Source organism: Cervus canadensis, chromosome 27 (genome assembly GCF_019320065.1).
Source record: "Cervus canadensis isolate Bull #8, Minnesota chromosome 27, ASM1932006v1, whole genome shotgun sequence".
Taxonomy (NCBI): domain Eukaryota; kingdom Metazoa; phylum Chordata; class Mammalia; order Artiodactyla; family Cervidae; genus Cervus; species Cervus canadensis.
Window position 1 is genome coordinate 13756673 of NC_057412.1, and position 24855 is coordinate 13781527.

The 24855-nt window shown below is 32.6% G+C and overlaps 1 protein-coding gene across 2 annotated transcripts in view; it reads right to left on the reverse strand.

Moving 5' to 3' along the window:
- The window catches only part of NCAM2 (neural cell adhesion molecule 2), a 523627-nt gene that overhangs the window by 25362 nt on the left and 473410 nt on the right, over positions 1-24855 (reverse strand). The window contains exons 15-16 of one of the 2 annotated variants that reach the window (XM_043448693.1): positions 14472-14652; positions 9594-10122 (exon numbers count right to left, since the gene is read on the reverse strand). In XM_043448693.1, the coding sequence (XP_043304628.1) occupies positions 10016-10122; positions 14472-14652 (288 nt within the window). In that variant the 3' untranslated portion in view covers positions 9594-10015. Of the gene's footprint in view, positions 1-9593; positions 10123-14471; positions 14653-24855 lie in introns of those variants that run through there. The other variant, XM_043448692.1, reaches the window with a different exon arrangement.

The window sequence follows — 24855 nt, forward strand, 5'->3', positions numbered from 1 at the left end:
ATTCTATATACTTTTAATTAGAATGACATTTCAAGTGACTCATAATTTTGAACATTTTTTTAAATATCTATCCAATCTCCCTTAAGGTCTTAGTATCTATCTTTTTAAAATTTAAAACAATTCCATATAAAAACTGAATAATCTAAAATATAAAAAGCATTCTTCTTCTATGAGAATGATGATGGAAACTTGTCAAATTTTAGTATGAGTTAAGGTAACATTTTTTTTTTTTTTAGGTAACATGTTTTAATGTAAGAAAGGAGATTAAAGAATAAAATAATTGCATTAATTTTGAAAAAAAAAACCATTAAAAGAAACAGTAGATAATAGCATTTTTTCTGATAAATATTTCAAAAAACTGAAAACTTAGCAATGAATATTTTATAATTGTTGCAAACCTGGTGCAAATATAAACCATGGAAAATTGTGAAATATCTAAAGCATTTGCATAGCGAATATTTATGCTCTTATCTACACTGACATTTCAAATTGCTAATTATGTTGGAAGGAGACCACCTGCCACAAAATCCTGTCCAAAAAATGGATAGTGATATAAAACATTTTTCTATATGATAATTATTCAAACTGCTACATTTGAAGTTTATTCTTACCTGACTCACTCTATAATTTCTTCATATTCAGTTTAAATCTTATGGTATATGTTCAATTTACTTTCATGGAATTAATTTTGTTATTTCACATAAGACAATGAAGCTTTTATTGGCTAGTAGAAAAGGGAGCTTCTTAGAATGACATGAATATGATCAAAACAGATATTGACTAGTGTTAAAAAAAAGTGAATAGTTTAAATTTTAGGTCCTTGCTTCACTCATTAAATGGCCAATTTCGTTGTTTCTTTTAATTTTAAAAGACCATTCCATATATTTAAAACAAGGAAATTAAATTTTCTTTACACAAACAGAAAATACCTTTTTTTCTTAAAGACTATAATACAAAATTGAATTACACTTGTAGAAGATTAAACTAGAGCTTCCCAGGTGACTCAGGGGTAAAGAATCCGCTTGCCAAGAAGTGGACAGAGATTTGACCCCTGCACTGGGAAGATTCTCTGAAGAAGGAAATGGCAACTCACTCCAGTATCCTTGACTGGGAGATCCTATGGACAGAGGAGCCTGACAGACTAAATAGTTCTTGGGGTAGCAATAGTTGGACATGACTTAGCAACTAAAGAGCAGGAGCATCAATATTAAACTACAATTGATGTTTTACAAATTGTTTATTGAAATTCCAGACAGTTTAACCTATTTATTATAAAATGTGTATAAAATACACATATTTTTGAATTTTCTAAATTTGTAAGACAATAAATGCAAAATGTGAACAAATATATGAATGATATTATCATTTTTTAAGGAATTTATGACCTATTAAGTTTACAAAATTTCCATTTTAACACACATTTTATTGTGTCTTAGAGACTTCCTTTTCTGCATTGGGGTTAAATAAAAATAAATTAAGCTACATTATTAAAATGAAACATTCTAAACATGTAGGGCCACTTATTATTGCACACTGCATCTGAATGACTATATTGTATACCATCAACTATAAAATAGAAGTGTAGATTTTCACTAAGAAAAATAGAGACAAAAATGTTATTCATTTCATTTGGTGTAAGGATAAAACATGGAACATCCAGGCAAAGGAATATCATTCAATACTACAAAGAAATGAACATGAAAAGATATAGAGGCACATGAAAAGATATAGAGGAATTTTAAAGGTACATTACCAAGTGAGAGAAGCCAATCTGAAAAGACTACTTACTGTATGATTCCATCTATATGACAACACAGAAAAGGCAAAACTCTGAACACAGTAACAAACATCAGTGGTTGTCAGGGATTAGCAAAGAGACAGGGGTGAAAAGGCAGGCAGAGAACAGAGGATCTTTAGGGCACTGGAACTATTTTGTATGATACCATAATGGTGGATACATGTCATTTATATATTCATCAAAACCCAAAGAATGTGCAAAACCAAGAGTAACACTCAATACAAACTATGAACTCTGGGTAAAAAAATGATGTCTCAATGTAGGTTCATTGATGATAACAAAGGTACCACTCTGCATGATTATAATGGAGGAGGCTATGCTTTTATCAAGATAAGAGGTATATAGGGACTTGGTACATTACTCTCCATTTTGGTGCAAAGTTGAAACTATCCTAGAAAACAAAGTATATTTAAGAGCAGGAAAAATGTTAATATTTTAAAATCTTTATGGGAATGGTTAATAGGCCTGAATCAACTGAGAATGTCTATAAATACATTCATGTCCTTTAACAATTACCAAAATGTGACATACTAAGTTATGAGTAACACAGGCAAGTCAATCATTTTCAGTTTCCTGTTTTTGTATGAGGACTATAAATGAACCATACTGAATAGTGCTGTAGAGAAATATTTCTATTTCCTTAAATAAACTTTCCTTCATATCTGAGCCATTTGATGGAAGAGTCTCAGGATAGTATATGAAAATCCAATTAATTGTTCTTCTGTTTTCCACCAATAAGCACCAAAAAGTAGAATATGTTTCTTTTCATTTTTCAAGAGCACCAGTGAATTTTGCATTTAATCTTTCAGGTAATGTACATATCCAATTCAGCCATGGTGAAATCATATAGAAGCAATGGCAAATGGAAATTTGTCATTCAGAGATTCTTCAAATCAGAAATGCAAGTTTGAAGAGACAATTGTTAGTTCTGTTTTGCCCACATTTAAACAAATAAAAGATTATATTCTAATATGATTTTTAAAATAATTTCATATTTCTCCTTGTAATAATAAACGAGAAATCAGTAAAGAAGCAAGCATATAGCCACTATGCAAATTATGTACTGAAGTTGCTTATTTTGATTTCTTAAAATGAAAAGGATAGATGTTGAAATGGAAATATCTATTTTAGTTTTCATTAGACAGTAAGAAAATTATTTTATATAAAGATAATATTATTTATTTCTACCAAAAATATAAATAAGTCATTTTTAAAACGTTTTTAGACAATGTATAAAAATCAGAAAATAATAAAATTTAACTTGATATTCTAAGACTATATACTCTATGTGAGTTTATTACACTGATCATGAAAATAAATTCAGCTTTATGTGTAAGTTGAAGTGAGAAACATAACAGCCGCTTAAGAGAAGTACCAGGAAGGCATGGTGGTCAGTTAATACACAGCCTGTCCTTTGCCAGAAAGTTTTGTCTATGGTCCAATCAAGAAGTCAAAGGAAGTAGATCAAAGCTAGAAGATCATGTAAGTAATAGACAAGAGATTTAGGTATACCTCCTTTCAGTGTTATTTGATAAAACAAACATACAAGGAAAACAGAATATGAGTAACTTGACTATGTCAATGACTAGTCATTCTTCTCTGATCCTCAGATTGTTGCTATAATGATAATGGTGTTTGATTAGAATGCTAGAATATATTTGCTCAAATCTCTTTAGCTTACTCACAGTGGCCCCCCAAAATAAAGTAACATAAATCTAACCAGGTAATATAAAATTACTGTGACAGTCACTATGAAAATGTTCAAATATCCCCAGATACTTCCCATTTGATACCATATCATTTTTAAGGAGCTTCAGGAAAAATAAAAACAAGAACAGAAAAAAAAAATCAGCTTACCTCTTTCTCTCTCCCAATATATAAAACTTCTATAACTATTTTATCAACTGAAAGAAGTTCAGCATTGTAACAAAATATAGATATTATAATTTTCATTTTAAAATGTATGTGAACATTTTAATGAGTGGTCTTTATTTTAAGACATATATTTGGAAGAAGGCTGTTCTGGATAAAGGAAGATTAAGCATGCCTTAAAATAATGCAAATCTTGAAAATGAGTATTTTCCCTTTTGTAATTTCTACACACTATTTAATTTTTAACTGGCAATGCAATAACTGACTGTTTGTAAAAGAGAAACATATATGCATGTCTAACCATACATTTATTACATTGAGATATTGAATCTGACCAAGTTAGAAATGAAAACACAGAAGACAGAAAAGGTTTTTACCAGTAATAAAGAAAACACATATAGCAAAGGTTTTCCTCAGTTTTCTTTATTACAACAATGGAGACACAGAAGTACAGAAAATAAAATGACATTTAATATACTATGAAACTCATGCATAGGATTACACATAGTGCTGGAAATTATGTCACGGGTTTTAAATAAGAGATGATATTGAGGACAATACATATATAACATACATTTTATTTTAAGAAAAGCTATGATGAAAACAAATGCAATTAAAATGATCAGAAATAGTCACTTTAAAACAGAACTGTTATATATAAAATCAATGTTAAGATGTGAGATAAAAATATTCTTGAAAGAAGTTCATGAATTATGGGTGTTCTTTAAGACAGTAATTTTCAATTTCTTACTTTTTAGAAAAAAAGGATTTACTAGAGATTTATTTCACAGTGCCCATTTAGTACATAGATAAATACGGCATAATTTAAAAGTTATGTTATCTCTGAATATTATGCAATATTTCCAGTTTATACCTATATTTCCATTACTTAAAAATGGAGTGATAAAGAATAACTAAATTCAATTTGAACATACACAAATAAAGAAACTTTACAATGTACCTAGGCTTAATACAACCAACATTAGATTAGTTCATACTTAAAAGTTAATTACACTTGAATGAGTATATCTTTAAAAAGTAGGTGGAATAATAGTCTACAGCAAAGACACTAGGACATCAGTTGCAGTTCAAATCACCTCAGATACACTACTAGAACTTTTGAACATATGTGTTTTCCTTGGCTATTTTGTTTTTCAATTTTGCTAACTAGTAGCTAAAAACCGATATTCTAGGATAATCCATTCTTTCTATAACATTTAAGGGCAGGTATTTTAGACCTCCAACTAATTAGTTAGTAACTATGGGGGAGGGGAGGATGACTATCAGAGATTTTTACCTGATTCATAATCTTAGGTAACATAAAGAAACTAAAGGTGTTTGGAAAATAAAGCATTGATATTAGATTCTCATCTCTGATTTACTTCAGAACAATTAAATTAGATTGAATCCATTCTCCTACCAAAATACTAAGATGCTACTTTTATAATCATTATGTGTTATATCAAATTTGTAAGCACCATGTAGTAAAAAGAGATATTACACACATCATATATCATACGGCTGATTCATGCTGATGTACGGCAGAAACCAACACAATATTGTAAAGCAATTACCTTTCAACTGGAAATAAATAATTAAAAAAAATTAAAGATGTTAACTCTAGATAATTACTCAAGTTTAGATGGTGGTGGGGCAGAAAATATGTTAATTAGATGTTTGAAACTTTTCCCCTTTAGTTAAGACCTAATATCTACTGTTAATATCTTCTGAATTCTAAGATTATCAAGTATTAATAGTGATTAAATACTACTTCATTTTTTAACCAACTGATTTAAATAAATATAGACTTTTTACCAATTTCAATTTATATTGAAATCATCTCAGGGCAATTTGTAGAATATTCATATCTCCAAACATCTGAAAAGAAATTTAAGCTACCCATTCAATGCATTAACTTTGTTTAAGGTTTTAGGACATATATATATACCACAAATTCTGAAATTTAAAAATTTAACAGCAATTAACAGAAAAGGAACAGAAGAGCTGCATCTTATTTATTCATGGCCAGAAATTGAGAGGGAACGAGAGAGAGTAGGAGGGAAGGGAGGAAGGGAGAGAGAGAGAATAGTATAAAGAAAAATTTAGAAGGAAGAATGAAAGAAAATAAAACCAAGAGAAGGCTTACTTGATTTTACTTATTCAAAAGTGGGTTTAAAAAAAAAAGTGGGTTAAAGGATACTACATTATGTCTCACAGATTTGAGCCATAATAAAATACATAAAATGACAAATTTAGGTATGAACTTTTCATCTAGTATCTTTATTCAGTGAATGGAATTCTAATATATAAGGGCTATGAAACATGGAAATGACAATATTTAATTTAGGTAGTGTCCTAAGAGGTAATTTATTTAAAACTCTTAATGCTGCCAATATCATAATCGGAAACAAATAGTTGGAGAGTTTTAGATAATTTTATGACTAGAAATGTTGCTTAACTACTATAAACTGAAAAAATACATAATATTAGTTATTTTTGAAAGGTAGATACAAACATATTTACCTACTGCATTAGTGATGCAAATATTCATCTTGAATTGTTAAAATCATTTGTAATCTAAAACTTGTATTCTTTTATTCTTAGTGTAGGTGTATTATGAATAAAAAGAATGCTTTTAATATATCTGAAAGTACCCATCCAGATCTAAAAGTTCATGGCCTAATTCCTCCTCAAATATTATATTTTGTTCAATATAAATGAAAACTCATAAATCCACCTGTCCAGATTAAAATACATTTTAGAATATTCCTTACTTAAATTTTAATTTAAATTAAATATAATTAATGGGAATTATTAAATAGAAAATATGAGTTGTATAATCATCTCCTAATTGTATAACCTATGAACTACTATGCATACTTGTAATTTTACTAATTAATTTTAGAAGAAATGCTGAACACCCAAAGAGTCAAAATTATGTGCAATTTGTGCAATTATTCTTACTAATTGACATATATATAATACGTTAATCCAATCTCTAAAATTTATTTATTTATTTAACATTGTTAAACACTTGAGATACTTTAAGCTAATAAAAAATTTTAAGAAAAATGAAGTCATTAAGAGTTTTAAGAGTTTGTATAATAGTTTGGAAAGAAATATGGGTATAGGGTTTATACCAATGAATAATAGTATTAGAACAGAAAAGCCAAAAATCAAAATTAACTTAAGGTTCTCCCATGTAAGACAATATTTTTCATAGGAAAGAATGTTTTATTGCTGCCTCCTAGGCATAATCTGTTAACATATCTGAAATGTAGTTTGATGGGCCCTAGAGCTATCTGATAAATAATTAGAGCTTGAACTGGGGTCGAGAGACCAGTAGGGATAAATGATAAATGGATAAAAGAAGATAAACTTGGAAAGGGTTGGAAGAAGAAAAATGATTTCAAGTTTATATAAAAAATTAATCAGGATGCTCCACGTGCAAATAATGGCAACTATGCATAAGCAAATCAACCTAACTTTATAACTGGTAAAATATGGTCTAAGCAAACTGTTAAAATGCTCTAACATTTGATCATACAATATGTACAACAATGAACATAGGTACATAATGTTATATATAATGAATAACATAAAACTCACCTTACACACAAGTTCATATTTATACATTTAGGCACAGAATTTTATTTAAAAATCCACTGGATTAAAAAAAGAATATTGGATGGTGCTAGGAGAATTTTTATGTCTTGCTTACCAATAATCACATTTCCTTAGATCTATAGCAGATTTCAATGAGACAAAACATACTGTCAGTTAGACTTGGTGGTTGTACATAACAAAAGAAAAACCCAAGTAATAAAAAATATAATTCAGCAACATTTACATTTATTACAATATAAAATAACAATCTGACAAGGTAATTTATACTCTCTAAGGTTTTACTTTTTGAAAGGCAACAGCTGCATTGCTTATACTTTTGTGCTCTCCTATTTCTTATAGACATAAGGCAAAGCACAGGATTTATATTTTAAGATGTCTTGAGAATATTTTTTAACTTATGCACATCTTAGAACTGTAAAATAACTGTTCATATAAGAATAGATACTTGGCCAAATAATAAATAGCTTATTAATTTTAGGATTAATATCTTGACTTGGACTTAGATGTTTAAAACACATAAATGAACAACTCATTAAGTGTAAGTAATTCTGCTAAGATACTAGAATTTTAATTTTAGGTTCTTTTCTGACCTGTCCAAATATCAGTCTAAGTATCATGTAAGCTAGACTGAGTGTTCTTCATATCACTGTTGGTGACTTTGAATTATAGATTATAAAATTAAAAAAAAATCAACTCTGTTATCCTATTAAAGACATATTACATGTTCTCCACAAAAGTATTTTGTAATCATTTTCTATATCAAGATAATTTCTATGACTTTCTTATGGAAATATTTATAATATTGGCAAGATCCAGTCAGGTTATAACAAATGGAAAAGTTTGTTCACGCAAGTGTTACTGGAACTCCTTTTTTCCTAGCACTTGTTACATATCATTAGTCAACATATCTATAAGTCTTATCCAAATCCATGGGATGTGAGATGCTATCATGGAGTGTAGTATGAAATTATAATTAGTTTTTCAATACACAGAATCACTGGTTAATTTCATTTTAAAACTAGAACATTTCCAACAAATAGGTTAAATCCCCACACTGCATGAATTGGTAGGAGGAAATCCCTTTGTCTCAGCAGGGCAAAAAGAAGTGTGTTTAATCTGTAAATGAGTCGCTTCTGCATTCTTTAGGTTTGCTGTTAGCTCAGAAGAAAGAAGTATAGCAGTGGACAGCAAAGAGTTTGGAAAGATAAATTACAGAACAGACTACCAAAGGTTGGTGCACCTTTACATCCTACATAATAGGATCCTGTGGGTATTTCATTGAAGACATAAAAAACAATAAATACAACAAAACAAATTGTTTTTGATGAATGAGTCTCAAAGCCCAGAAATCAATCATTTGATTTACCATGTGAGCCATTGACATTCTTGTTAATATATGTAAATTTGTCCTCCTAATTGTCTTGAATACATAGTAAGAATTACTTGCTAGAGTGTAGCTGGGAATGAAAAACACAAAATACTTTTTTCTCATTTGGTAATGAATGAAATGTGAAAATAAAAATCATTATTCATGCTACTCCATCAAATCCAGCCTCCTCTGAGTGCTGGAAGCTAGTAACACGTCCTCATCTCAATTTCATCTTCTGGAAAGTAGTGGCTAAAACATTTACTTCTCTCTGATCTTACAAAGAAACTGACTCAGGTTTCCAGGAAAAAGTAATAAGATTTTATGTTAGAACATGAATACCTGATGTTACCTCAAAACACAATTCAAACCTAGTACACAGGGTGCAACTTTTAAAATACAATCAACTTTAACTTACTATTTACTTTGGGACAAATGCAGAAAGGTAGTTTTATTTATTGAAAACTAAAAGTCTAGATTTTTGGTATTCAAATTGAAGAAATGAGTCTGGTTCACTTTAATTCCTTATGATATTTTATGTGAATAAGAGGAAAATCAGGCAGCACATAGGATATACACATTTAATGTACTAAAAGCTATCAGGTTTATGTTTTATATAAATGGAAAACACTATGAAATATTATGTTTATAAAGTTCTAAGCCTACATTTAAAGGAATAACCATCAAATCAATATGAAAGAGCCACAATTCTACATCACAAAATTTCTATTTATACAGAATTTGGCCATGGATATTGAGTTATATTTGTAAAATAATCAAATGAAAGAAGATTAGATATAGCAAATGCTTAAGTTCCAAATGGACTTCTGTGGTGGCTCAGACAGATGGTAAAGAGTCCCCCGGTAAAGCAGAAGACCAGGGTTCGATCCCTGGGTCGGAAAGACCTCTTAGAGAAGGGAATAGCTACCCACTCCAGTATTTTTGCCTGGAAAATTTCATGGACATAGGAAGGAGTCTGGTGGGCTATACAGATCATGGGGTCACAAAGAGTCAGACACAGCTGAGTGACTAGCACTTTCATTTTTAAGTTCAAATGAAAGTGACATGATATTTAACATGGCCAACTTTAGAAATTAAAGTTGAGAATGAAACAAGTTACTCTGTGAACTAGTACTTGGAAGAAACAATCTTGGTTTAATGTCCTTTTGTGATTTCCTGACAAATTATCTACTTTAAAGGTCAACAATTTGGGGTAGGGAAAAAAGGCTCACTATTCATGGGTGAGGACACATGCATGTTTAGTTGGACTTTAGAAAATATTTTATTGCAATTTTAGATTAGCCTTGTAAGTTTTCAGGGCAAAAAAGGAAATATATGATATAGCAACAACATTAAAACATGCAAGACAAACTTATGACTATAATGAAAGAAAACGCAGCAGCATTCAGCTGCCATGACTGGCTTCCATTTTCGCCTTTATTCGCTTCACAGCATTTATCTGTATGATGAAAATTATTTTTGAAAGTAGAACAAGAAAATAATAATTAAGGAAAAAGAGTAGAGTTACAAACATGAAAATAAAAGAAAAGAAAAAAGTGACAGTAGGAAAGAAAAAAGGAGAAAATAATTAATACAAGATGTACACAAAGCTACTACCAATTACCTGCAAAAAAATATTTTGATACAAGACAAAGAATAAAAAAATCTAGTATAAAATGCTTCTACATATTTGTCACATAGTAAAAATATAACTGAGGCTCAACATTAATAATGTTTATTTCACATAACATAGACATTAGTTATATCATTGATTTCTCAAATGTGAACATTGTAAATATGTTTTACTGAAGACACAACTTTTTAGAAAAAGGCCACCAGTCATTCTACGGTGTCACTGGTAAATTCGCACTGTTACTTAAATATGAGCTCATATTCTGTAATGTTTGCTAATAGTACATTTTTTGCTATCATATTTTCTTAGAAAACACATTTAATAAAAACAGTTATATTTTAATAATGAATGAAGTACCAAGAAATATAATTAAAATTATAAGTTCATACAGTGAACATTTGCAAAAGAATAGAAGCGAGGAACATTAACTCAATTGGCCATAGGTACATGTGACACATATGTTATTGCTGCTCATTTAAAATAATTTTGAGAAAGACAATGAAAATAATTTACAGAAATTTATTTTTATATTATGTGCTAAGCCAAATAAATACTGTCTTGAACGTATCATTAGTTTTTAGACTTGGCTGAGATTTCCACGTTGTTAAAATAAAGTTCTTCCCCATTAATTGAACTTCAATCTCACCATTATTTTAGAATTTCTTTTTATTCTAAAACAATCATAACCTTAAGAAAACATTTTAGCATTTGCCATAAACTTGAATATTTCATTTTCTGTTCGTGCTATTTGGAGATGAAATATACACTAGTCTTGTTGAAAGTAGAGTTGAAAGCCATCAAAATAATTTCACTCTATAGTTCACCATATGTATAATCAAAAAGTTAATTATAATAAAAAACTAACTGAAAAAATATTAGCAATATATTTATTGGTGATGATTTATGTCACCTCTCTATATGGATGGAATTATGTGTCACCAAATTATATTGAGTCAATGTAAATATTAAACATGTCTTCAGTTCATAGTAACAAAAGAAGAAAAAGGAAGCAGTTGCTAAAAGATACTAAGGTGGTTTTTGCTTTTCAGGTTTTTTGGTTAAACAAACAATATTAAACATGTTGTAAAGCCAAAAGAAATTGTAATAAATATTTTCAGAGTAATTTTATTACCAAAAAATTTTTAAGGCAGTAGATTATAGCATTCTAGCACGTTAGGAATATTTTTAGCCATTGAAATTACAGAGGAAATCAATAAATATCATTTTATCAGTCTCTAGTTCCATAGATGGTTTTGTAGTCAGTTTTACAAGAGTAATTTGTCATCACTACTGAATATTTTCAATGTTTATAAAATAAAATGAGATAGAATTATGCTGTATGAATATCCCAATTTGATCGTGGCTGTTATTTTGTACACTTTTTATGTGAATCAAGGGACACAACATTCAAAATAAACACATATTTAATAAGTGAGAATAGGGAAATATTACTAATCATAAAACATTTTTAAAGTCCAAATTATAAACTATGGACTGATGCAGTGTCCACTAAAATACATACATAGAAAAGCCACTATTATGAACAGAATGTATTACATATGAATGTAAGGTAAGCCTATTGTTAAAAAATAGTCCCTCAGTCCAACAAATAAATATACTCTAGATTTAGCTTGTTGCTTTACAAAAAGAGTTAAATATATCTGAATGTACATAAGTATTGGGTTTTTTAATTTAATGTCTGTACACTTTATTTTGACAGTCTATAATGCATGCTATTTAAAATATAAATTAAAACTAAATTAATTTCTAAATTTCATATATATTTTTCCAATTAAATAAGATTGCTAGTTTACTATATATATTAAACAAGATTTGCTAGTTTATTATATATAACTGATTGAAAATATGTTTGAATTTATAATGTGTGTTTTAAAATGGAATAAGAAATTATATGAATAACTATGCTGAAAGTATATAAATATATTTTTTTCCTATTTTGCTGATACATAATTTTGTTGTTGTTGTTGTTGTTTTGCTGATACATAATTGTAACTCTATAGTATTTTGTGGGTTTAAAGGCTCCCCAATCTACCATCAACCATCACAGCTTCTAAAATTGCCCCAAGAATCCTCCTAGGGCTGAATCAAACAATTCTTGAATTATAAGGGTATATCTTTTATCTGTCTTTCCAAGAGACCTTAGTAGTCTCTGGATTCAGTCACAAAAATTATACATTATTTTGTAACATATTTATAGATAAAATAAATCTTTTATTGCTTCCCCTTTTCCAGTACGCTGCTATATCAGCTGTAGAGTTTAGAGCGTATGACTTCTATCTCCTACCTTCTCAGATAGTTTTGTCTGTACATCGGTGACTTTTCCTTGACTGTTTGATCTGTTTCATCGGCTGTGTAACACGCTCTAGCCTTTTTCATCACAAAAATCCTTCTAACACTGACATTTTCCCCGCTCTGCTCACCTTCATGCAAAACTTCTTGAAACCCTTAAATTAACATGGAGTCTAAACCGGCTAACTTTCCATACGATCCTCAGCCCATTTCCACCTAATTTCTCTCCCCCAAATTTCAGCACATCTGTAAACAGACTTCACATTTCTTTCAACTGAGTTTCATTAACCTCTCAGCAGCTTCTGGAGGGACAAATGTGATTGAGAACTTTTCTTCTGGAAATATGACTGCCCCTTAACTTCCAATATAACACAGCCTTGTGTTTTTCCAGGAACTCTATGACATCTTAGTCTCCTTGGGGGTGGGGTGGGGCTGCTTTCCTCTTCATGTGTATTACAGTTCCCTGGGATGCAGCTCTTAACACTCTATTAGTCTTCAATAACTCAACAAGCACCCCGTGAATACCGATGCTGTACCAGACACCCTTCTAGGTACTGGGAGGCACTGATGAGTATCACAGACATCAGTTATTTTTCACAGAGCATAGATATCACTCACTGTGTGGTTTTATCCCCACACAGGACTAAATACCAGTCACTAGTAAGGCTGACACCATCACAGGGCTGTTTCCAAGTCATGGCTGTCTTCTCATCTCCATACACACATACCTAACACCTATTTGACATTTTAAAGTTAATGAATAATGAACTGATATTATGTTTGATTTTTATTCTAAAAATCCTGCTCTGCTTATAAGATTCTTTATTGAAAAATGATGTATGATATAACAAAGCCATACCAATGAAACTAATATTAATATGAAATTACAAGAGGATTAAATAACATGACTGAACTGACAAATTTTGTTTCCCAGTCTCAAAAATACTATGCAATAATACTGATACTTGATTATAATATGACTTAAATAAGTCATATTTATGAATATAGAGTTCTGATGTCTCATTGATATATAAAAATATATGTGTATATATACATGTATGTATAGAATTTACCATTAAATATTAAATATAATATGTGAAGGAACAATTAATACTAAAATATGACCAACATGACAACTCACTGACAGAGTTGACTGACTTGAGTCAGGACAAATTCTTGCATATTCACCTCTATAGCATGTATCTGAAAAAAAATTTTGATATACCTTCTACAGATTTTGATAATATCACTAGCATAAAATGATGTAAGCACTATTAACTATTAAAAGTAGTCACCAGTGTGCTGTGACTACCAATGATGAGCGGCCTGAAATGTTTTGAGCTTCTTTGAAACTCTATTCACTGTTCTTTCTAAGGGGTATCTGTGGTTGTTTCTGCCTCATCGTGTGATAGAGTTTATCTTTCCAAACACAACTTGCTTGGTCAGGCATAAATGGGCTCATCATTATCTTTGCCCATATCTCATAAGTGGAGGACTGGGCCCCATGTGTTTGGCAGAGAAGTTTTCGCCTTTGTAAAAGCTTTTTCTGGGCTCAAAGAATATTTTTCATGTTGATTTTTAACAATTTCTTTTACTCTCCAACCTCCCCTTCTGCTCATTCTCTCTCTACCACTTCAACCACTAAAGTCTAAAATTTTCAAACTGCATTTACAAATGAACCAATCTTTCTGGCAACAGAAATTGAGAAATCATGACTAAGACATGTAAATAACCATGACTAAAACCTAGAATGTACATCTCCTGCTATAAAATTATGTTTTCAATATCAAGAAAAAAATACAGAAGTGTTATAAAAGATACTATCATATTTCTTTTTAGCCTACAAAGGCACATGGTTTGCTTACCTTTAATAATGTTTGGCTTAGGCGGCATGCTGAATTCATAGACTGTTGGTTCTGAATATCCCAATCTATTGGCAGCTGTAATTTGAACTTCATATCCCATTGTCCACTGTAGATGCTCCAAAATAATGTGGTCTTTATTTCCCTGCACTTTTTTCTCTAACCACTGGTCTTCTTTATCTTTCTGCAAAGTCATACAAACATATTTTGTCAATACCCATGCACTAAAGTTGTGATCTTTAAAAAAATAATTTATCTTGAAATGGAGTGAGTGGGTTTATTAAAATCAAAAAAGGAAATATCCTCTTCCCCTCAGATAAATTAAACTGTATATAGATGAAGTTATATCTAAGGTTTTTCCCCCACTAAATATTTAATGCTTTTTAAATTTGCTGAAGAATGATGATTCATAACTAATACGTGATGATTCAAATGATAATTCACCTCCATTAAGATTTTTTTTAATTTCACATACATTAATTGCTGTTTACCCACTTTGTCAATTATTAATTATTATGTAAATAGGGACTATAAAATACTATATATAGAAAAAGCTTAATATGTTCATTAAAATAATTACCAGAGACTATTGTTTGGGGCACATGGGAGGAGGTGTGTTAAAAATAAAGTCTGGATTTTTAAAAATAGATTAAAATTTTAACCATCATTTTTAATACTATGTTTTAGACTTATAATGAAACAACATACAACAAAAATTATTACCTTTAAATAGGTTATTAGAATAAGAAATAATATTCTACACTTAAATCCTGATTCTTTTTCTAAAATAAATGTTTTGGACACATGATATTTGAATTACCGTTTATTTGAAAAAAACTACTATGATTTCAGTCACAAATAATTGAAATAATATATGGATTAAGCTATCTTTAACAATGCAAACATTCAGTTGTGCTGTGTGTTAACAATCTGAACACAGGTTAAGTGTTGAAACGGTAATCTCTCTGCCACTGTCCCTCACCTCTATTACAGAAACAAGGGTAGCAGCTGTCTCTGTTCACTTTCATGAGGAAGCAATGAGGAAAACTGAGTAAATTATGCATTCCTGGGCATTAAGAATCATAACCACGTAGCAAATAGTTAATTAGCATTAAAGAGGAAGTATTTCTATAACGTGTATGTGTATCACTCAGTGTTTCCAAATCTTTGCAACTCATGGCCTGTGGTCTGTCAGGCTCCTCTGTCCATGGAATTTTCCAACAAGAATACTGGAGTGGGTGGCCATTTCCTTCTCCAGGGGATCTTCTCAACCCAGGGACAGAACCCAGGTCTCTTTCATCTCCTGCATTGGCAGGCAGATGCTTTACCACTAGCGCCACCTGGGAAGCCCTATTTCTATAATAGCTATACAGAGCTGAAATGATATTTTCTGAAATAACATATCTAATCACATATCTAATATTTCATCACTGCAATTGAAAATCTCAATTAACCAGAATTGTAATTATAAAGATACTGTAACTTGGCCATATTGATAGATATATAGACAGATCAACAGATCCATTGATAGATCCTTTTTTAACCTCAGAGCTCAGTCTATTATTACTTAATTTTGAGCCAATATTTTACAACATATACTTGACTAGAAAAAACAATAATGTTTTCTGCATTTATGGTGACAATTGAGGATTTATTATCTAAAATCAATCATAGAAGTTAAATTCTTGATTGCATTAAATTGATAGCCTCAATAATATAAACATGAAGTACCCTTCAAAAGGAGATAAGACTTCATTACAGCTTTGGTACCATACTAAGATTCTCTTTTCTTTATAATTATTTTTGGTTCTGCAGAACTTTTATTATAAAGGAAATCATTTGGTCTCTTTTATTGTTTCATCTAAAACTGGAGATATTACTCCCCTTCTCACAGTGAGGCCAGAGACTTTGGACAAGCACTTAGAATTATCATATAAGCAAGGAGTATATATATAAATCAATTTATTAGACTAGGCTGGTAGCCAGTGTTAAAAGTGTACTAGAAAAGCCACTGGAAAACAACAATTTGGACCGGAAATCTTTGCAACTCATCTAAGCCACTAAATGAGTAGTAAATTTAAGGAAGGATCCCCGGTGTGTTTTTTAAGTGTTTGGGACAACTGTTTCATTAGCCATGATTAGCCCAACATCTGCTTTCTTTATCATTCATTCATCAATTATTCAGTCTTTGGTAGGGTAGTGAAACTGTTCTAGAACTATGAACACAATAGTTAGCAAGAATGTACAACACTTATTTCTGAGTTTACAAACCAGCACAGAAGGAGGACATGAAGTCTGAAAAACAAGAAGGTGTTTTGTGAGTATATATTAACATCAGGAAGGATTAAGAGAGTCCAGGAACCAGGAAGGTTTTTTCGGGGGAGGTAATTCCTGCTTAATAGGAAATAAGAAATTCCAGTTCCATTTTTCTTTTCATTCTTCCTCACTGAGTTAATGAAGATGTGATTCCTTCACAGAAGTTTTAAATTGCAAAAATAGGCACAATGATTGAAAACCTCAGAAAGATGCAGAACCACTGGGAGATGTAAAAATAGCCACTTTATGTTTATTGTTATAGGTATCGACAAAAAAAAAAAAAAAGCTACAAAAATCTCCACTCAAAAGTAATTTTAGATCATATGTGATACATGACTTATAAACACAAACATACATATACAGCACATAAGATACATATAAAATATGTGATACATTATAGACTGTATGTACGCACACATTCAGAGAGAAGAAGGTGAGAAGAAGGAAGACTGAAGAATTAGATAAGGACAAAGGTTACACAAGGACAAAGGTTACACAAGGCAGTAGACAATAGCCCCGGTGGGCATCCCCTTACCCAATAATTCAGTATAAATTCTATTTAACTATGAAATATTGGAGAAAGTGAGTATTTGTGTGGAAATTTGGAGTTGAGTTTTGTTTTGGATTTGAATGGAGATGTAGCAGAAAGAGCCAGAAAATAAGCCAGCAGCTGATATCTGGATTTCAGAAGGATGAATAGGCTTCATGTCCTTTAGGTAATCTTCCAAAAATATTTCTGAGAATTGAGTATTTGAAGTGAAACTTCCAGATCAGTCCAAGACAGGCTGATAGACTTTTAAATCACCAATCACTTAACTCTCAATTGTTGAGGCTCTTAATATGATGAATTAAAAGCCCTTCCATCATTTTAGATAGTTGGACTGATGGCCTAAAGGAACCAAAAGGAGCTCTAATATTTTCCCCAATTTAAATCAATTTCATTTTCCATTCACCATTAGACAAGGAGGTTTTTTAATCCCTTAATTGCTGTTCCTAGGGAATAAGGAAAAAATAAAGTGGGTGTTACCAAATACTCCCCCCCCAAAAAAAAAAAAAAAAACCAAATACTCCCCCAGGCATCAAAATCTCATTTATGCATTTGTAGAGTGCCTGATTTACGGAATTTAAATGCTGAGGGAACAATTTAAGATAATCTAGTTGCAAAACGTTCCCCTAGGTAATTTAATGAGATGATTTGCTGAATAGAGCTATTATTAATAAGCCAATTAAAAGTTGAAGGGCAGCTACTAAAAAGAAATGGTCATTTACTTTGATATAGCTTCTCTTAAGCAATCCTTTTTGTCAAAACATAGGCAGCAGAGCCATATGACAGTTAAGGGGACACTTTAAAAATTATTCTAAAATCATGATATCAGTAAATAGATATCAGTTGTAACGTCTCTCTTTTCATTTTCTAATTTAATTGACTTGAGTCCTTTCCCCACCCCCACCCCCTTTTTTCTGATGAGTATGACCAAGATTTATTGATGTCATTTATCTTCTCAAGGAACCGGCTTTTAGTTTCATTGGTCTTTGTTATTGTTTTCTTATTTCTATTTCATTTATTTCTGCCCTAATCTTTATGATTTCTTTCTTTCTACTAACTTTGGGTTTGCTTGTCCTACTTTCTCTAATTACTTTAGGAGTAAGGTTAGGTTGCTTAATTGAGAGATTTCTTATTTCCTGAGGTAAGATTGTGTTGCAGTAAACTTTCCTCTTAGAACCACTTTTGCTGTGTCAAATAAATTTTGTATACCCAACTGATTGCAGAGTTTCAAACAACAGCAAGGAGAGATAAGAAAGCCTTCTTGGTGAATAATGCAAAGAAACAGAGGAAAACAATAGAATGGGAAAGACTTGAATCTCTTCAATAAAATTAGAGATTACCAAGGGACTATTTCATGCGAAGATGGGAAAAATAAAGAACAGAAATGGCAAGGACCTAACAGAAGAGGAAGAGATTAAGAAGTGGTGGCAAGGATATATACAGAACTATACAAAAAAGGTATTAATGACCCAGATAACCATGATGGTGTGGTCACTCACCTACAGCCAGACATCTTGGAGTGTGAAGTCAAATGGGCCTTAGGAAGCATTACTATGAACAAAGTTAGTGGAGGTGATGGAATACCACCTGAGCTATTTCAAATCCTAAAAGATGATGCTGATAAAGTGGTGCACTCAAAACACCAGCAAATGTGGAAATCTCAGCAGTGGCCAAAGGATTGGAAAAAGTCAGTTTTTATTCTAATTCCAAAGAAGGGCAATCAAAGAACATTCAAACTACTGCACAACTGTGCTCAATACATATGCTAACAAGGTAATGTTCAAAATCCCTCAAGCTAGGCTTCAACAGTATGTGAATCAAGAACTTCCAGATGTACAAGCTGGGTTTAGAAAATGAAGAGGAATTAGAGATCAAATTGCCAGCATCCTTTGGATCACAGAAAAAGCAAGGAATTCCAGAAAAAAAAAAAATCTGCTTCATTGACAATGCTAAAGCCTTTGACTGTGTGGATCACATAAACTATGGAAATTTTTAGAGATGGGAATACCAGACCACCTAACCTACCTCGCAAGAAACCTGTATGCAGGTCAAGAAGCAACAGTTAGAACTGGACATGAAACAACAGATTGGTTCCATATAGGAAAAGGAGTACCTCAAGGCTGTATATTGTCACCCTGCATATTTAACTTCTATGCAGAGTGCATCATGAGAAATTTTGGGCTGGATGAAGAACAAGCCGGAATCAAGATTGTCGGGAGAAGTATCAATAACCTCAGATATGCAGATGACACCACCCTTATGGCAGAAAGTGAAGAGGAACTAAAAAGCCTCTTGATGAAAGTGAAAGAGGAGAGTGAAAAAGTTGGCTTAAAACTCAACATTCAGAAACTAAAATCATGGCAACCGGTCCCATTGTTTCATGAGAAATAGATGGGGAGACAGTGGAAACAGTGTCAGACTTTATTTTTTGGGGCTCAAAAATCACTGCAGATGGGGACTGCAGCCATGAAATTAAAAGACACTTACTCCTTGGATGGAAAGCTATGACCAACCTAGACAGCATATTAAAAAGCAGAGAAATAAACAAAGGTCCATCTAGTTGAGGCTATGGTTTTTCCAGTGGTCATGTATGGATGTGAGAGTTGGACTATAAAGAAAGCTGAGTGATGACGAATTGATGCTTTTGAACTGTGGCATTGGAGAAGACTCTTGAGAGTCCCTTGGACTGCAAGGAGATCCAACCAGTCCATCCTAAAGGAGATCAGTCCTGGGTGTTCATTGGAAGGACTGATGTTGAAGCTGAAACTCCAATACTTTGGTCACCTGATGTGAAGAGCTGACTCATTGGAAAAGACACTGATGCTGGGAAAGATTGAGGGCAGGAAGAGAAGGGGACAACAGAGGATGAGATGGTTGGATGGCATCACTGACTCAATGGACATGAGTTTGAGTAAACTCCAGGAGTTGGTGATGGACAGGGAGGCCTGGTGTGCCTCGGTCCATGGGGTTGCAAAGAGTCAGACACGACTGAGTGATTGAACTGAACTGATGGTTTTTCTAGCAGTCATGAACGGATGTGAGGGTTGGACTATAAAGAATGCTGAACGTTGAAGAATTGATGTTTTTGAATTGTGGTGCTGGAGAAGACTCTTGAGAGTACCTTGGACTCCAAGGAGATCAAACCAGTCAATCCTAAAGGAAATCAACCTTGAATATTTATTGGAACAAATGATACCAAAGCTGAAGCTCCAATACTTTGGCCACCTGATGCAGAGTTGACTCAGGGGAAAACATCCTATCGGTTGGAAAGATTGAGGGCAGGAGGAGAAATGGATGACAAAGGATGGTATGGTTGGATGGAATCACTGACTCAATGGACATGAGTTTGAGCAAACTCTGGGTGATGGTGAAGAACAAGAAAACCTGGTGTGCTGCAGTGCATGGTGTTTCAAAGAACTGGACACCACTTGGCGACTGAATAACAACATGATTTTGTATAGTTGTGTTTCATTGTCATTTCTTTCTAAATAGTTTGCTTTTTATTTCTTCTTTGTTACAAGGAAGCATCACGTCACATTGGTCAGAATGGCCATCATTAAAAAAATAAAATCTACAAACAATGAATGCTGGAGAGGGTGTGGAGAAAAGAGGGCTCACCTATACTTTCAGTGGGAATGTAAATTGGTAAAGCCAATTGGGGGAACAGTACAAAGATCCCTTAAAAAACTAAAAATACAGCTACCATATCATCCATCAATACCCCTTCTGGGCATATATCAGAAGACACACATAATTTGAAAAGATATATGCCCCTTAAAGTTCACCGCAACACTATTCATAATATCCAGGGCATAGAAGCAACCTAATCATCCATCAACAGAGAATAAAGATTTGGTGTGTGTGCTCACTCTCTCAATTGTGTCTGTCTGTTTCCTACCCCATGGACTGTAGCCCACCAGGCTCCTCTTTCCATGGAATTTCACAGGCAAGAATACTGGAGTGAGTTGCCATTTCCTACTCCAGAGGATCTTCCCTACCTAGGGATTGAACTCACATGTCTTGTATATCTTACACTGGCAGATGGATTCTTTACCACTGTGCCATGGGGGAGACCCAAAGATGTGGTACGGATAGAGTGGAATGTTACTCAGCCACAAAAAAGAATGAATTAATGCCGTTTGCAGCAACATGGATGGACTTAGATATTATCATACTGCGTGAATAGTTAGACAGAAAAAGAGAAATCGCCTATGATATTGCTTATATATGGAATCTAAAAGATAGTACAAATGAATCTATCTAAAACCAGTAAAAGTTCCTGATGTAGAAAACAAACATGGTTATGAGGGGCATCAAGGAGGGGAGAGGGATAACTTGGGAGATGGGATTGACATACAGGCGTTACTACACACAAAATACATAATAAGAACCGACTGTAGGGCACAGGGAACTCTATTCAGTTCTCTGTAATGACCTATTTTGGACCTATATTGGAAAAGAAGTGGAAAAACGGTGGGTATTTGTATATGTATAAATGATTCACTTTGCTGTACAGAAGAAACTAACAACATATTATAGATCAACTCCACTCCAACAGAAATAATTGAAAAATATTAGTATTTAGGGAAAGATTTGCCATCATCTGTTTAGAGAGGAAACAGAAGGAGAGAGAGAGAGGGTCTTGGCTTTGTCATTTATGGACTCGACTTGTTATTCCTTGACTGTTTTTATTCATAATGAGAAATCCACTAAGTTTCTTTTCAAAGCCTCTGAATATATATGGTCACTATCATCTTGAGTAAAAGTTGAATAATTATGAAAGGGAAGGCCAACAGACAAGGTGAGCTCCTACTAACGATGAATGTTGATGTTCCTGTGATTCCAATGTGTTTCAATTGAAGATTTTGTGTTCTCATGCAAGGCATCTTCTGACTCCTGGACTTCCTGGTACTTGTATGACTTTAAGAAGGCTCATAATTCTCTGAAGCTCTGCGTGGTACTCTGAATATGAGAGGTGATTTAGCAATCTGGATAATTTATAGACACACACACACACACACACATTCCACCATGACTGGGAAAGATGCAAGGTTTGGAAATTTTTAGGAGAGTTTTAGGTTCTAACCCCCTTTTAAGTATTATTATAGCTGATTTAAACTGCCTTTCTTTCAGGTACTGAAGCTTGGTGAATTTTTGTAAATTGGACTCCATGTATTTCTATTCTCCATCATCCAGGTACACCTTGAGGGAAAAATAAGTTCTAATTTTTCCTACTCATCACCTTCTGTGTTCTCACGTTCTGTGAAAATTCACACAGTGAAAGTTTTTTACCCTTATATTTAGTATTTCTTGTATTTATTAATCTAGATATAGGATCATTTATAATAGCACAACATAGACCAACTTATTCATCAAGTCATCAATGTACTTATTCATTCAAACAATTAGTCCATTTGATGCTATCAATACAAGTGAAAAGTGAAAGTAAAGTCGCTCAGTCATGTCCAACTCTTTGCAGCCCCATGGACAGCAGCCTGCACCAAGCTCCTCCGTCCATGGGATTTTCTAGGCAAGAGTACTGGAGTTGGTTGCCATTTCCTTCTCTTGGGAATCTTCCCAACCCAGGGATCGAACCCAGGTCTCCCTCATTCTAGACAGAGGCTTTACTGTCCTAGCCACCAGGGAAGTCCGAGGGTGATTACAAACAATTATTTTCACTAGCAGCAAAGAAAAAAGCACCCAAAAAAGTTTAGGACTCTTTAATGTCCATAGCTATTCAATGGTTGAAAATATTTCAAAACGTAACTGGATGGCTTTAAATAAATGTAAATATACACACCTAAATATAACTAAATCTAAAAATTAGTTATTAGCAAATTATTTACAATTGATTACAAAATAACTTCTCTCAACAGTAAAATCTCAGTTCTACTTATTTATAATTTTAATACTTTTTTTCAAAATTACCTTTTTTCCCCTATGGCCATTGAGATACTTAGTCAAGCTTAAGAAGGTCAATTATGACCTAGAAACATATGCTAGAGCAGTGTCGTTAGCCCCTATATTCCTCAAAATTGATGTTACATTATTTTATATAGCCCTTCTTAGCTCAGGCAATTTTTTTAATTTACCACAATTAAGTGATAGTTAGGATCTGATACCTATCATCCAGTTAGAAAAGTGAAAAACTGATGAAAGCATATAAAAACACAGTAAATTATGTAGAGTTTTATTGACACTACGATATGAAGTAGGTAAAAATATTCTGTATGTGAAATGACTGCTTTAATTTTTCTATACACATCATGACGTTAATGTTTGTCTTTATTTTCCAAATATATTGTTTAATCTCACTGACTTATTAGAGATGTTAATTTTCACAAAGGGTCTATGGAGACATCTATCTGTTTTTATTACCCTAGTTCTGTTCTCATAAATTCTGTCTTCTTAATAGGCCACTGAACAAAGTTATGTGGTGAGTAGCCACAACTTTCTCCAGGAGATCATCCCAACCCAGGGATCGAACCCAACCAAGGTTCTCCTGCATTGCAGGCAGATTCTTTACCATCTGAACCACCAGGGAAGCCCCCTCTATCTACTAGAAGACAATATACAATAATATGTTTCTTGATTCATTATCTATAGGAAGTTAAACATTCTCTATATTACAATATTATTGGTCTTCCTGTTCCAGTGAAAGGCAGGTGTAAATACTCAGATATGATATCTGCTATAAGTCAACACTCACATAAGGTATGTACTATATGCATTTTGTTGTTCCTAGATTATAAAACATATAGTCCTGTGCACAGAAGAGTTGAAAGATAGGGTCAAAGAAGCAATCAAGTAAAAATCATAAGCATGTTCCTTACTTTCTGAATTTACCTATTTAATTTCCCTACAGGCTGTCCAATTAAAAAATCCACTGCATATACCTAAATAAAATTTCAAGTTGTTCAACTGCTCTTTACTCCATTGTGGAATTCATTCATTTTGAGGAACTAATATTAATAGATGAAATGGCTTGGAATCATACAAAGAAAAGAGATAATTAAGCTATTTTTGAAATAGTTATTATTTCAATACAAGTGCAAATGTCAAGGCAAATACTGCTACACATTTAGCGACCTAATTTTGAACATGTAAGTTTTTAACATGAAAAGTGACCTATTGAAAAAGAAAATGTGGAGAAAATTATTTCTTCCAAAGATGGGATATTGTTTAACCACATGAATATAACTTTATACTGAATTTTGGAATTTGCAATTGACCCTGCAGAGTATGAGGTATGCAGGATGGAGGAGGTGGTAAAGGGAAGGAAAGAAAAACATAGGGATACAGAGATTATCTTAGTGTTTTGGAGTACAAGGCATGTGGGCGTGGTCAGTCACTACTCAGTCCTGTCTGACTCTTTGCAACTCCACGGGCTGTAGTGTGCCAGGCTCCTCTGTCCATGGAATTCTCCAGGCAAGAATACTGGAGTGGATTGCCATTTCCTTCTCCAGGGGATCTTCTCAACCCAGGGATCAAAACTTTACATCTCTCAGGTTTCCTTCACTGGCA